A 16,357-nucleotide genomic window follows, 5' to 3' on the forward strand; every position below is an offset into this window, starting at 1 on the left:
CTGAAACAGCTGAAACTTTCGTCGTCTGTGGATAGTAAAAAAGTGAGTGAGCGTTTGAGTATGTGAAAAATCAAAATATTTCGCATCCCCGAAATCATAAGATGACGTATAGCCAGTTCTGAAATATAAACACGATCATTTTAGAGAATTGTGTTCTTTTTATCAATAAATAGAAATAACGAGCAAAGCTCGGTGCCCCGATATTGATAAACAGAACACAATTCTCTAAAATGATCGTGTTTATATTTAACAGCTGGCTATACGTCAGCTTATGAATTTCGGGGATGCTATAATTTGATTTTCCACAGAATCACTCTTTACTATCCACAGACGCCGAAAGTCTCAGCTGTTTCAGCCAAGGATGAATTATCCTTCTAATGTCGTTCAGCGAGTTTTACCAAGGATGAGACATAGTGCAATCGAATTTTCATATCATAAACCTACTATGTTCCAAATCTCGTGAAAATCGTTAGAGCTGTTTTCGAGATCCGTTGAACATAAATAACCAGATATAAAAATATAATAATATAAACAGACATACAGAAATTGCTCGCTTAATATAATAGGATATCTGTAACCGGAAACATAAAACAGTTTATGAAACAAAAATTATTTTAAAATGTGCAATTTACACTTGGGACTCCTAGTAAATAGTTATTTAGAGTTTACTGAGACTCTGTGGTGCGAATGGCGCGATCGCATCACAGCAGAGACACAATAGTTAGGCGATCGCTCAAGGAAGGGGTGGAACCCGGGTTTAACATTTAGACGGGATACTTGCGAGGGTGGGCGGCGGTTGCCGCCCAGGGCGGCAAAGTCCCTAGGGCCGTGCCTGATTTAATCTCGATTATGGAAATTTATTATTTTCATTATTGAAGAATTTATATTTTCTCGATGTATTAATATTTCAGCTATTCTCTGTGAAAGGAAGTCTAACAGTCATTATAATGTGGACCTCACTCAAGTTCTGCAATGAATAATGGATGAGTTTTGTTTACATAATATACTCTTAACCTAGCGTAGAAAAATATTCCAAACAAAATAGGATTGTAAATGAATATTATGAGATTTATTGCAACAAGCAATCTTGAAAAACAAACTTGATTTACTGTAACAATCAACGACATTAATTATTGACCTTCTCAATGAAATCTTGCTCTTTGGGTTCCATTTTTATATCATAGGAAAACTTTCTCATAGTTGTTTCTGCAAATGAATGTGGTAAGTTTCCTTTATTATGTTATTTCTCAGATTAGCCTTTTAAGCATCCTTACACAGAAGCGTCTGTTAACTTATAATCTTGATTAAATGTTACAAGAATCAATCAGAGAAGCCTCCTTCTCAGAAAAACGTACCTTTTCCGATTGGTTCTGGAGGAATTTAATCATGATTGAAATTCATTTAACAAACTTTTGTGCTACCGGGTCTTAGCATTTGAAACTTGATTCTATTAATCATATCAAATCGATATCATTTATCGAAAAATATATTAAGTAAAGATAACATAGTGTCTGTCTTTAGAAAGGCTATCAACGGGTATTTAATATAGCATCTACGTCCACGCTTGGATTGTTATCAATTTAAAAGAAAATTTGTTTCAAGTCATTGTACACACCCCAGTCAACAACAGACATGAAAATTTTCTCTTCAATCCACATGGACAATAATATGTTGATTTTATTTATGTCTTCTCCACCCAATGCTTTGTAGTTACCATTCGCCGACATTCTTATTTCTAAGAAAGTAAGATCTCCTTGTATGTCAGCCAATAATTTAGGCATTACATTACCACAATTTTTGATCACTTTGTAATTGAAGACATCATATTGGAATATTTTCAATCTCGTTTCGAAATCCTTCAGTTTCAGGTGACGTGCCAATTTGAATACTTCCTTTGCTTCTTCAGATAGTTCAGCAAATACCTTATTTTGCTCACAATGCCTCTTGATTAGTTCATTCTGGAACCATACTTGTTCACGATTCCTTGGAGCTTCCTTATAATTTTTAAAAGATGCAAAAGTGTTAAAAGAATGCTTCACTAAATCAATCCCATCTCTTGTACTTTCATAAGATGTCCCCTGCAATGGAAAAGCCAATGTATCAAAATTTTGTAGTGAGATTCACGTTTTAAAATTAGTGAAATGGTAGAATGACATATTTTGGCAGCTACAGAAGTCTACATTCATCTTAGCAAGGGTGAAAAGTTAAAAATAATTATGGATGGAGTTATCTGCTTCGTCTATTGACTGAAAGTGTTAGCAGAACAATCTTGATCAGGTGCTGACTCACGAAAATATCCCACTCTAGTAGCAGAAGAAATAAACGAGACTCATAAATTTTTTCACGGTAGAGCTTATTAATTTTTGGAAAATTGATAGGTTTACTTCCTGGAAAAAGTACGTACAGTACAAGGATGCTCCTATAAACATAGATAAAAAATAGCATAATCTATGCATAGCAGTATAAAATAATAGTATAGTAGACTACCTTAAAAAGTAGTTGTCATCTCCCATCATCATCCCTCTCACTCATTAACGACGCACAAGCCTATGAGCTTATGTGGGCATCACCCTCACTATTATTATTATTATTATTATTATTATTATTATAGTAGAATACTTTAATATAGTATACTATAAAATGGCGCAGGATGCGCCATAGTCCTTACCCCCAAGGTCACTCAAGGTTAAGATCACCTTCAAGGTTATTCCAAGGTCAAGGTCACCCCAAAGTCAAAAAAAAGAGAAATTGAAAATAGATAAAAGTAGCAAATAAATTAAAAAAAAAACTGTTAGGATGTAGTGGGGTGTGAGCTTGAGTATATAAAGGGGACATTTTGCCAGGAGAGATCAGTATGTTACGGCCACTGAGGTGGGCGCAATGACAAATCACAGTACTTTTAGTAGCTTCTTTATGGAGGAGCCAGGCTGGACTGAGTGAACACAAGTTGAAGTGATTACACGTTTATTCCCCATCACTATCAGACAAATTTATAGACTTAAAAATGACAATCCAGGAGTGTCAGTTAACATCTATATGGAGAGGATGCTAAGAACATCATATTTCCACGACATGTTGTCAAACAGATGGAGGAAGGAAAATCATTTTGTCCTCCTCCTTCTATGCGACAGTGAAGAGGATGATTTGAGAGTCAACAGCCACTACTGGTTCATCAAAAATTGTTAAGGCCCTTTAAGATCTCAGCTTACAATGCGTAAAAGCTGTATAATCATCTGTCATCAATGCTTTATCCACTACACCATTAAGAGAGATGGAAAATCAAGGATGAAGGATCACGAGGAGTACTGCTGTGCCAACAACAAGACATCAAAAATCATCATGCCCAAGCTGAAGAAGGATCGAAGCTAACCTTAAAGTTTGAAAAACATCAGCTACCGTTGGTGGTCTATGCTTACTTTGAATGTTTGCTTGAGAAGCCTGAGGAAGAAAATGAACCATAAGACGGGAAGGCAGCCTAAGTCATCCGATCCGACAAAGCAATGAATCACTGTCTCTACTTTGTGTGAGACAAACATCATCTACCATTATGGCTGACAATCACCAACCTCATCCCCCAACGATCAATTGTCTACAGGGGACCTGATGCAGCCAAACAGCCAGTGATTGGCAGTGACAACATCTTGTCTCAATTGAACCTTTTATAGCAGGCCTCACTATATTCTGCTACATTGTGTCTTGCTTTTTACCCATCTGTAACTTTAAGCATTTTTATTTTTCATCTATTATTTTACAAAAGCGACTTTCTAAAAGTATTTCAAGCCTAGGTGATGATGATGGGATGAATGATAATAGATAACTTATAACTTATTGAAGCTCAATTGTTTCAACCAGACCTTTTGCATGCATGATCAGAGTTTTGATAAAGTGTTTTAGATCATTTTATTAATTACTCTTGCTCTCCACTTATCAAATATAACGGATCATGGAAACTATAGATTCAATGGTCAATTAGATTTATAAGGCCCGGTTGCACAAAAACCGGTTGAATTTTAATCGTGATTATTTCAAGATAACCAATCAGAGATGGCCTTTCTAAAATGAAGGCTTCTCTAATTGGTTCTCGTGAAATTAATCTCAATAAAAATTTAACCTGCTTTTTTGCAGCCAGCACTAGGTGTTTAATAAACCGGGCCTAATGCAAACATGTTAGAGATAAATTACTGGAAACACAATACAGTATGAAAACATAAAGTAGGCCTAACCATTATTTAAGGCATTTTTTTTAAATTTCAAAAGAGCAATACTAGTTGCGGCCTTGGCAATTTTCAAGTTCAAATGAAAAAATAAAGAGTAATTTATGTCCTTATATTATATTTTTGATAATTTAAAAGAAGCACATGCTAGTGAAGTGATTCTAAGAAGAGCAATTATATAATTGTTATATTAATCACCTCTGGTCTGAATAAGAATTCAGTATTCGTAATGCTTAGAATGATGGAAAGTCGAGTTTGTGGTGAAAGTTTATCGATCTCAAGGAACAATTTCATGAAGAAATTAGCGATTCTCGAGTCGGACAAACTGAGAAACATGTATTCCATTTCAAAATTACGAGACGCATATTTGAAATTCTCTATCATATAATTAGCCGGACGTGAGAATCTTGCATTCTTCTGTTTTTCAAGCAGAATATGTTTCACAGCCGCCACAAATCTACATTGATGCTCTGCAGCCTCTGATTCATCAGTATTAAAATCTGAATCGCTGCTTTTAATTCTCGTCTTACAAGTTTCCATTCCTTTTTTGATGGCATCTCTCATCAGGGATTTTTCTTCTTTGCCAAAGCTGTTGATAATATCGAGTGAGACGCAATGCTGGATTATCATTCTCCGTAGGAGTTTGGCCGTGTCTGTATCGATGCTGTTACAAAGTTCTCCGTGTTGAACTATTCTATTTATTTCATTATCATTTGTATTGAGTTCAGTGACAATCTTGAAAAGAGCAGATTCCCAATCATCTGTTGTGTCGTAGATGATGTAAGGATAGTCAACAAGGCTTCCTGGTGATAATTTGTCACACTTGTTACCAGTCTGAAATTTGATAAGACAGAATCCATGAGCACGCTAGCTATACACAGGAACCATGCCACAGCTTCCATTAGCTGCTACGGAAACGCAGAGTTGGAAATTTTATGTACTCTATATTTGAGCTCCTTTATCTAGAATGATTCATGAAAAACCGAGGTACCATAAAGAAAAGATGGCAAAGTTAGAAGGCAAAAAGATAGAAAAGTTATAATATATTTTCTCTATGCATTTAGAAATTTCCAGACTTTTCCAATTCCACGTTCTCGTGGCAGCTAGTGGAAGCTGCAATGATTTTCCCTGTGTGAGAAGGCTTATTCATGGATATGAGTTAATTCCAGCTTAATATTTCAATTATTGAATGAAGAACAATTGGGAGGATATGAGACAGTTAGGGTCTTTACGTTTGGGCATAAGCTGATAATCGGTCAATCGTAGAGTTTCCTGCTCTCCCGATTCGTCTCCCGCCAGTGCAAAAACACCTATATATAATTATGTACGGTATGTTTTCAATAGAATGTTTTAGAATTGAGTTTGTTTCTTCGGTTTCTCCAAAATCATTACAATCGACTTCTGAATATTTTTTTATTCTAGAGTGTGATACTAATGCGTGATATTCCTCCTATGTTTTGTTTTGAAGCATCTTAATTTGAAAATCTGCTTCGTGACTAGTAGTTCCGTAAACAGTGGACCTCGCGCATTTAAAAACCACAGTCTCCTCTTATACTGTCCATCAGAGTAAATCCTGTCTGAATGTCGTGTTGGCAATAAGATATCGGTGTGAAAACGATAATGGCTGTTGGAGTTGGTGTATCAGAAATGCTAACAACAAATGTAACAGATCAGCCCGAGTTGAAAGCAGAGAAAGGTCGAGAGACAATACTATATTATTTTAGTTATTAATTGCATGGAATCAATAGTGCATAAAAATTGCAAGCGAGGTGGCATGCAGTTAATAGTCCACACAACACCTGATTTTTTACCAAGTTAAATTATGATATCAATTGCATGCAATTGATAATCCACTCGACAGCTGATTTATGATAAATATTTCTATAGTCTGATTTTTATGGTGATACTGGCGTTAGAAGGAGACTCCTTTCCCTTTTGTATTATCCTTAGAATGCAAAATTTCAAAAAACCTTATGCATATGTTGACGCGAAATTCAAAAAGGAACATACCTGTCAAATTTCATGAAAATCTATTGCCGCGTTTCGCTTCAAATGCGGAACATAAATATAAACATAAAGAGAAATGCCAAAGTGTCGAATTGAATCTTAGACCTCACTTCACTCGGTCAACAATATTTTAGGACTAAAAATTTCGTGAAGTGAAGAAATACAAGGCAGCCTATTTCGGACTATGTGTAACCTTATCTCAATTTGGGAAAAGAATTCAAGAATAGCACAAGTTTACATTATTTTTCCTCTCTCAATCATTTTGATGATTTAGTACTTATTGTAAGAATAAATGAAATAATCAGACATTTTTCATAAAAGTTGATAAATATTCATAGTTCTACAAAAAATATGATATATTGGTATGTTTCTCTTATATTTAATTATTTATGATAATCATTATTGAAGTTCACTCACCACAGTAACAAAGACCATATAAAAAATTATTGTCTGTAAATATACACAGAATATCATCTTTTATGAAGGTGTCGATACCTGACTAAAATGATCAGTAAGTTGTGATTAAATAAGAAATACATGGACTACTGATGTCTAATATGACGACACAAGGTTAATGGGATCTCAGACCAACTGCGCAAACTGAAAACTGAGCATTAAATAATGTAGAATGCTGATTGATGTCAGAAGAAACCAATACAAAACACCTCTATAGAAAAATAGAATCATGTAGCAATGAGAATATGAGTTTTTCAACTACAGTTGAAAAATCTAGTTCAAAACACGTTAATGATGGCGGAGACGAGAATATCAATAATTTCAGAAATATTCAAATTTCCTCGATTCTATTCCATGATATTAGGGCTCAATGTACTGGAAAAACATTTTTCAGTTAATGAGCAGCCTCCGCACTTGACGTTTGGCTGACTCCAGCTGTTTAAAGACTAGTAGTATTCAAGCTATGCTCACATTATGTAGCTGGAGAGCTATATAGCTCTGCTATATAAAATTTGAGCTACATAGGCTATAGCTCTGTCAGCTACATATAGCCATAGAGGAAGTAAATATTTTCCCACCTCTTATTTTGAATTACTTATTTTGTCTGTGATACTGCAGAGAAGCTTTAAGTAGAATTTTGATTTGTTTGAAGTCACAAATTATCATGGAATTGATAAAAAAGGTGCTCTACTGTGCCAAGTACAGTTTTAATTAAAACCTTTTAACAATAATTATACCTTTTAACAATAATTACTTGACTTGTCTAGTCAAGTATTTTGCTGGATTGTAGAAAAAACAATGCATCTGAAGATCGTTTGTTTACATCTGTACAGTCACTGTCAAAAGTAAAAATAGAAAAATTTCTGTAGTCAAGTATTTTGTTGGATTGTAGAAAAAACAATGCAGCTGAAGATCGTTTGTTTACATCTGTACAGTCACTGTCAAAAGTAAAAATAGAAAAATTTCTGGCAAACTGGCAAAGTTGAAAATAAATGGTGCTATATACTTTTTTAAAGGATAGCAAGACTATTGTCAATAAATCCTGCCATTATAACGTGGACCACACTATAATCAGTGATCAGTAACCGTCGTCACAAAGAACTGATAAATGGAACATTTACATTTTAGCTTCAATTTTCTACGCTTGCGCGTTACGGTGCTGAGTTAGGATCAGATGTCTTGTCAATTTTTTATTCGAATTCAAAATGTTTGAGAATTAGGTTAGGGTGAGTTCTGTTTTTATTCTTCTCTTCTCTGTTTAGTGTGGCAATTTTTCACTAAATTGGGCTTGTTTATGCTAACACATCCATTCAATATTTTTTTAGCCGCATTCATAATACATTTTAGCTTCAGTTTTGACTTGTGAAATTTTACTGAAAGATGAATCGTCAATCAGAAATAAGTCGTAAGGAAGCTGAAGGTCCAGTTGAATTGGAAAGTCAGTTTATTCTCCGTTTGCCAGAGGTAATTAGAAGTAGGTTATTTATAATTTAAAACTTCCATGAAGGCTTATATCGAATTATTCAGACACAATGTCGAGTTTCACAATCCTCAAAATTATTACCTACATAAGTTAGCGTACTCAGTGAAATTGGATTGTATTTAGTCTGAATGACACTGAAGCTGGCCAGTATTTTGCCTGATGTTCTGAAACAAGGAAAAATTTTGCCAATTTTCAAGAGCGGTGATTCTGAGAGAGTTGAAAATTATAGACCCATTAGTATTCTAAATGTAATAAGTAAAATTTTTGAAAGAGTAGTTTTAAATAGGTTATATGATGCACCTGGAAGAAATTAATTTCATATGTGATGAACAGCATGGGTTCCAGAAAGGGAAATCTACTAAGACTGCAATAGTATCCCTTGTTGAAAGACTAATAGATATAATAGATTCAGGTGAGAAGGCAGCCGCAATATTTCTTGATTATCCAAAGCTTTTGATTGTGTGAACCATAGAATATTATTCGAAATACTAAAAACTGTAGGTGTGAATGGTATAGAACTAAATGGTTTGAATCATATCTCATAGGTAGAAACCAGTGTGTTGAGCTTACCAAGGTGGAAGGGAATGAAATAGTAAAAATTAAATCTCAAAAACTGGAGGTCCAGGCTGGAGTACCTCAAGGCTCAATTCTGGGTCCCTTACTGTTTCTGTTGTATGTGAACCAATTACCAAAAGAGTTAAAAGATCACAGAGCTCTGTTGTTTGCTGATGACACATCGCTTATCTTTAACAATTATTTATTAGATAGTCTAGAAATAAATGCTTTTACTGGAGTACAGTCAATTGTCCAATTCTTGAAGCAAAGGCAATTAACAATAATAGTAAGAAATGTCAATTCCTACAGTTCAAAAGTAAATATAATTCAGTAGAGGATAGAGAAATAAGTGTGTTTGTAGAGGAAAATGAATTAGACCAAGAAGAGAAAGTAGCATTCTTGGGATTTTATTGGACAGGAAATTAACATGGCATCCTTACATTGAGAGGATATGTAATAAGATATCATCTGGGGTATTTGTCCTGCGGCAGCTTGCTAGGCTGAATGATAAAAAACTACTGTTAACTGCTTACCATGGACTTATACTATCTCATATTAGGTATGCTATTTTAGTATGGGGTAATTCATCTCAACAAAATATGGACATAGTGTTTAAGATTCAAAAGAAGGCACTCAGATGTATAGAGAAAGTGAATAGGCTAGACTCTTGTAGGCCTTTATTTAAAAAGCTTGGTCTATTAACTGTGCCATCTTTGTATGTAGGTATATGAAGTTGTAATGCATGTGAAAACGAGTGGTGTGATCCAGAATTCAGATGTTCATGAGTATAATACGCGAAACAGAGCAGATTATCATATAATGGGTCACAATAGTAGGTTATTTGAACAAAAACCAGATTATATTGGTAGGAAATTTTATAACAAGCTACTCAAATCTTGAAAAGTATGATGATTTGAAGATTTTCAAAAAACAAATGAAAAATATTTAGTTGATAGAGCTTTTCATAGTGTACAAGAATTCCTTTCAAACCTAAACTAGGTTGAACTACTTAATGTTAGAATTATTATGTGATAACATGACTTGTCTTATACTCCATGACTGGAGTCTTTAGGACGTAATCTAAAAAAAAAAACTTGAATTTTGGCTGACTCCAGCTGTTTAAAGACTAGTAGAACTCAAGCTATGTTCACATTATGTAGCTTGAGAGCTATATGGCTCTGCTATATAAAATTTGAGCTACATAGCCTATAGCTCTGTCAGCTACATATCGCCATTGAGGAAGTAAATATTTTCCCACCTCTTATTATGAATGACTTATTTTTACTGTGGTAGGTACTGCAGAGAAGCTGAATTTTGATTTGTTTAAAGTCACAAATTATCATGGAATTGATAAAAAAGGTGCTCTACTGTGCCAAGTACAGTTTTAATTCAAACCTTTTAACAATAATTATACGACTTGTCTAATCGAGTATTTTGTTGGATTGTAGAAAAAACAATGCAGCTGAAAATCGTTTGTTTACATCTGTACAGTCACTGTCAAAAGTAAGAATAGAAAAATTACTGGCAAACTGGCAAAGCTAATAAATGGCGCTATATGCTTTTTAAATGATAGAAAAGGATAGCAAGACTATTGTCAATCAATCCTGCCATTATAACGTGGACCACACTATAATCAGTGATCAGTAAACGTCGTCACAAAGAACTGGTAAATGGAACCGTTTTCAACGCCTGCGCATTACGGTGCTGAGTTAGGATCAGATGGCTTGTCAAATTTTTATTCGAATTCGAAATGTTTGAGTTGAGAATGAGAATGAGAATTAGGTTATGTGATTCCTGTTTTTACTCTTCTCTTCTCTGTTTAGTGATTGTAGCAATTTTTCACTAAATTGGGCTTGTTTATGCGAACACATCCATTCCATATTTTTTAGCAGCATTCATAATACATTTTAGCTTCAGTTTTGACTTGTAAAACTTTACTGAAAGATGAATCGTCAATCAGAAATAAGTCGAAAGGAAGCTGAAGGTCCAGTTGAATTGGAAAGTCAGTTTATTCTCCGTTTGCCAGAGGTAATTAGAAGTAGGTTATTTATAATTTAAAACTTCCATGAAGGCTTATATCGAATTATTCAGACTCAATGTCGAGTTTCACAATCCTCAAAATTATTACCTACATAAGATAGCGTACTCAGTGAAATTGGATTGTATTTAGTCTGAATGACACTGAAGCTGGCCAGTATTTAGCCATTTATTTATTGAAGTACTCAAAACATTCACCAAAACTTATAATTTTATCGTTTTAAATACCGGTAAGTAACCATCTTGTCTTATACGTAACCTATGCAAGCTTATTGAAAGCCAATTTCAGTAGGCTTTAGTATAAGTTTGCCTTTAATTGTTTCAAGAAATGTAAATAAGACTATAGTCGAAATATAAACTGTAAATATAGGTTTGACATTAGAATAACAAATATCTATAATCAATTGCAACAAAAATCTGACGCCAGCTTCGAAGACCATTGATCAGCCATTATTTTTATATATACGTACTTATTCAAAAATAATAAAAATCCAAAATACAGAAACAACTCAAATACAATAATTGGCGTGGCTTTATGGAGAGGGTGTGTTGAATAGAATGTAGCCCAAGGAGAAAAATTGAAAATTACCTTGCCAACTGTGCCTACCATGTAATAGACAGGCAGGGGCAGCTGGCTACAGTGGGGAGGCGCTCGGACACTATCTTCTCTGTCATTTTGAGGCAAATTTGATATGGTACCGTAATTGAAAAGATTCAATAATCCATTTATTTAAGTAAAGAAAGAAAGAATGGAAGAGTAGAAGAAAGGCAAGCAAATAATTCCACTCATAACTGAAAAATTGTACCCAATGCCATTCTATAGTTTGGGCAGAAATCTTGAGATTGAGCCTCATAAATCAATATGGAAGAAAAATTTAATAAAGGTCCAGATTCTCATGTGCAGGCCTAGTTAAAGTCTCTTTTAATCTCATGGTCTGTGAGAAATTGATCTGTAATAAGGTTGGTTATTTTAGATTTTATACAGTATAAAACAACTGCCTCCTTATACATTCAATGTAGGCCTATGTATGTTTGTGTTACATGTTACATAATAGTCACAGTCTCACAAATTGAACCTTGGACCGATTCACCCCCCCCCAAAGCATCAAAACGCTAAAATGACAAATAACATTCGAGGTCACGAGTTTTTGTGACCTTTTGTCACAACTAAGTATTGAATCAGCTTCATCACTGGTTTAGCAGTAATTCTTTGAAATTGAATTAAAAAAAGACAAATTTCATGAAGTTTGCTCCTGGCAGTCATTCAGAAGTGGGTTTCCAGGAATAGTTTCTTGATACGGGGGTAAAGTACAATGCAGTTCCATCAGCAAAATTTCTCGTAGTAGAGCTTCAAGGTAGTCTCAAGTGGAATAAGCATTTAAGAGTTCTGATGAACAAATTATCGCACGCTCTTTTGGCCGTGAGAACAATAGCAAGTGCTTCCAATCAAAAGACAGCGCTCAAACTCGTCAGTGATGATTGAGACGTTGCAAGAGTCGGTCGGTAGAGACAGTTGCTCCCTTATCAATAGTTGAACTTTGTCACTTTGTGTTCAAATCAATCGGAGTGTTTATTTCTGGTGACTCGCTTCGACAAAACATCTTTCAGTGAAATCCGGTGTAAATTCAGTGAAATACGTGAATTGTTTCGACAAAACATCTTTCTGTGAAATACGTGAATATTTTCCCCCGTTCAGTTTGCTTTCCCAAGTTAACAGTATGTCTGAGTGCACTGTTTGTAGAAATTCAGTATCACACGTAATGCTAAAATTATTTGCAGTGATTGTAATAAACCGTGTCATGGAAACTGTGTAAATATGTCCAAAGCGGATATCGAGTATGTATCAGCCCAAAAACAAATTTGGCGTTGCCCAACATGCTCGGAGTCTAGGAGGAAAAGCATGGCAGCAGTATCGGTGGCCGAGGATGGCAAAGCTAACCACTCCCAGGTCATTTTTATGCTGGAGGAGGCTCGAGAAGATCGTAAGAGGATGGAAGAACAGTTCAACAAATCTTTCACGTTTGCTCATAATAAAATTGAGGACCAAAATAAATTGATTGTGGAACAATCGAGTAAACTTGCTGAGTATTTGAAGGTTATTGAAAGTCTTACGCAGGAAAATGTGAATTAAAAAAAAAGGTCAAGAATTTAGAGGATAGGGTTGATCACGTCGAACAGTATACGCGAATGAACACTGTTGAAATTTTTGGTGTTCCTGAAACGACCGGAGAAGACACCTATGAAGTTGTGAGAAGTGTGTGTATAGGCCTACTGCTCTAGATTTAGATATAAAACGAGAGAACATTGATGTCTGTCATCGCCTGAAAAAGATGCAAGGCAGTAATCGTCCGGCTGGTATCATAGTGAAATTTGTTAGGAGAGAGGATAAAATGAACTTAATTCACAAGAGAAAAGTGAAAAGTAGTGATCATGATGCAACTATCTGCCTTTTGGATTCAAGTTATTTTCTATCAAATGTCAAACCGTTTTATTATACAAATCAGAAAACTAAAACTATTGATAGGACTTTGCTTTCTAATCTGTTGAAAAATGCAGTTTGGACTGAAGTTTTCAATGCAGTAAATGTGTCTGATGGATTTGATATATTTTTAAAAACTTTTCACGAAATAGTAAATAAAGCCACCATTGAGAGTAGTAAATTAAATAATGTCAAGATTTTGAAACCCTGGATGACGGTTGAGCTATGTAAGAGACAGCATCATAGAAATCGGTTGTATAAAGTAAAGAAAAATCCACTAAATTTTAGATTGAAAAGAGAATTTGATATTTTTGCATTTAAATTGAAACAGGATATGGCAAATAGGAAGAACCAATACTACCATAATTTGTTTGATATGAATAAAAATAACCCACAAAAACAATGGGATACAATTAATAAAGTTTTGGGTACAGCGAATAATAAGAAAAATGCCCTTGATTCAATTAGGACATTTGACAATCCACATTTGACTGTTCAGCAACCGCTTGAAGTGGCTGAGGAGTTTAATAAATTTTTCGTCACAATTGTAGAAAAGCTTATCGATCAAATCGATGACTCTAGCAATATGAACCCTTCTGATTTTAATAAAAAATGTTTCCTCCACTTTCTGTGCAAAACTCCTTTTTCTTTTTCCCAACTTGTGTAGATGAGGTAAAACGAATAATTTCTCAATTGAATCAAAATAAAGCATCTGGAATTGATGGTATATCAGCGTTTATCGTTAAACTTTCCAGTGAATTCATAAGTCCTGAGCTAGCTCATTTGATCAATCTAAGTTTTGAAAGTGGTAAATTTCCCGCATGCTTGAAGAGGGCGGTAGTCATCAAAATTTTTTCAATTTGAATAATTTTCTGAGTGAGAACCAATATGGCTTTATTGAGAAGAAATGTACAGAGGATGCATTGTTATCTTTCTGTTCAGGAATTTTCAATGGGCTAAACAAAAACTTGAATGTCTTGGGCCTGTTCATTGATATAACTAAAGCTTTTGACTCTGTGGACCATAACATTCTTTTGCATATATTGAGGGAGGCTGGAATAAGAGGCATTGCTTTAAACTGGTTCAAAAGTTTCTTGGTGGGCAGAAGCCAGTGTGTTCGAGTTAAGAATGTTCTGAGCTCTTATTTGACCATCCCATGTGGGGTACCCCAGGGCTCGGTATTAGGACCAATTTTATTCCTGGTGTATATAAATAAATTATGCGCAAATAATCTGAGTGGAACAGTTACTTGTTTTGCGGATGATACGGCTCTGCTATATTGTGAGAAATAAATTGATACGGCAACTTCTAAGATGCAAAGTGACTTAAATTGGATAAAAATTTGGTTCTCAGTGCATAGGTTGGCTCTGAGTACTAAAACCAAATTTGTTCGTTTCTCTTTGAGATCAAAGCCCATCCTGCAGGTTCCCGTACTATTCAAGTGTGGTGTCTGCCTATCTAATCATAATGAATTCTGTAAAGATAGATCAAGTGCAAAATATCAAAAATCTTGGTTTAGAGCTTGATGAGAACTGCAATTGGAAGGTTCACATCCAATCACTCAAAAAGCACATGAATATGATGCTTCGTAAATTTTATTTATTGAAATTCATTTGCCCTAGAAAAATTCTGAGATCTGTTTATTTCGCTATTGCAAATAGCAAGCTTCAATATGGGCTAAGCTGTTTGGGGGGTGCATATGAAACAAATTTAAACTCTATACTTATTGCACAAAAAAGATTGATTAGAATGATGACATCATTAAATAGGAGAGCTCATTCATTTCCCTACTTCCAGGCCTTGGATATATTGCCTTTAAGGCATTTATATATTTTCAGGGTCTTGAGAATATTCTTTTTAAGAAGTGGTCAGATTACAGGGAATGCCTTAGTTTTCTCAAACAGATTGAAAGACAGAAATTTGGTTGTTCTTGCAAACCCTTCATGTGAAGCCTTCAAACGGTTTTACGATTACAGTGCTCCAAATTCCTTTAATAAGTTACCTCTACATATTACATCCACAGGCTCACTGATAACCTTTTTGAAGAAATTGAAGCACTTTTTATTCAATTTTGATGAGATTGAGGAGTTCTTTTTCACATGAATTCTTTTTTTACATTATTTTGGAAATTTCTACTATTGCTTCCTAGGGTTCTAACAATTTTTCTGTCTCAGGATTTTTATTTATTTATTTTTTCATTAATATATTATGACTTTAGTTCATATATAATATAAAAATGTATATGTCCTCAAATTCTTCTTAATTTATTTTCCTAAGATTGTATTATACTTTTTGGTTTCTATAAATAACTTCTGTAATGTTTACTCCTTTCAATTCATTTTCTTTGAATAGACTAAGATTTTCTGTTGAAATTTTTTTTCGAGTCTCTTGCAATGGTCAAATAGTTTAATTTTCAGAGTAGGTAACTTCAACTCAGCTAATAGCTTATGAAGTACCTTAATCATAATTCTGACGCTACATAATGTTTTTGTTAGTTTTTAATTATTTTCATTTATATAAATAGAATTAGAAGATAATATTATATTATGTATTTTAGTTTTTATTTTTTCAAAATTATTGTACTGATTTGTTAAGTTCATTTACTTTTGTTTGTAAATTGTCAGTGTTATGAATAAATTTCAATTTCAATTTTTAGTCTATCACGGATGTTTTTTGTCTCTTATTCGTTATAGTATTCTTTTTTGGGGTAGCAACGTGACAGATTTGCAGGAGATCTTCCTAGTACAAAAGAAAGCAGTTCGTGCTCTTGGTGGTATTAATCCTTTTGGCCGCGATTCCTGCAAGCCGATTTTCTTGAACTTGAACGTGCTGACTGTTCCACCCTTTATTATTTGGAAGCAATTATGTTTGTTATGAAGAACTAGCATAAATTTGAATCAAACAGATCCCAACATGCGTATGGCACAAGAAATAAGAATTCCATCTTATGATCTACCCAGTTCATAAAACAACTTTGTTCGAGAAAGGACCATGTTATTCTGGAATAAGGTTCTTCAACCAGCTCTCCACATCATGGAGAGACTTAGATGTTAAGACTCTTTCAAGAACTCTGACTCAAAGGCTGTTGGAAAGAGTACCCTACACATTGGGTGAATGCTGTGAAGC

The 16,357-nt window shown here is 34.4% G+C and overlaps 2 protein-coding genes across 4 annotated transcripts in view; one reads left to right on the plus strand and one right to left on the minus strand.

The window, feature by feature from the left end:
- Positions 1–1,128: 1,128 nt before the first annotated feature.
- On the minus strand, positions 1,129–6,828 carry LOC111062986. 2 transcript variants are annotated; one of them, XM_039435371.1, is made up of 3 exons: positions 6,639–6,828; positions 4,413–5,048; positions 1,129–2,078 (listed from the first exon to the last, which is right to left on the minus strand). In XM_039435371.1, exons 1-3 carry the CDS (start codon positions 6,693–6,695, stop codon positions 1,581–1,583), a joined length of 1,191 nt encoding a protein of 396 aa, XP_039291305.1. In that variant the 5' UTR covers positions 6,696–6,828; the 3' UTR covers positions 1,129–1,580. The 2 variants fall into 2 exon arrangements, with proteins under 2 accessions (XP_039291305.1, XP_039291306.1); XM_039435372.1 differs by lacking the exon at positions 1,129–2,078 and adding an exon at positions 2,361–2,419 and having other exon boundaries at positions 6,639–6,735.
- Positions 6,829–7,874: 1,046 nt separating this feature from the next.
- The window catches only part of LOC111043334 (transcription initiation factor TFIID subunit 7), a 104,781-nt gene continuing 96,298 nt past the window's right edge, over positions 7,875–16,357 (plus strand). The window contains exon 1 of one of the 2 annotated variants that reach the window (XM_039435376.1): positions 7,875–8,141. In XM_039435376.1, coding sequence (XP_039291310.1) covers positions 8,058–8,141 — 84 coding nt within the window. In that variant the 5' untranslated portion in view covers positions 7,875–8,057. Of the gene's footprint in view, positions 8,142–10,452; positions 10,744–16,357 lie in introns of those variants that run through there. The other variant, XM_039435375.1, reaches the window with a different exon arrangement.

This window comes from Nilaparvata lugens, chromosome 9 (genome assembly GCF_014356525.2).
Source record: "Nilaparvata lugens isolate BPH chromosome 9, ASM1435652v1, whole genome shotgun sequence".
Classification (NCBI taxonomy): domain Eukaryota; kingdom Metazoa; phylum Arthropoda; class Insecta; order Hemiptera; family Delphacidae; genus Nilaparvata; species Nilaparvata lugens.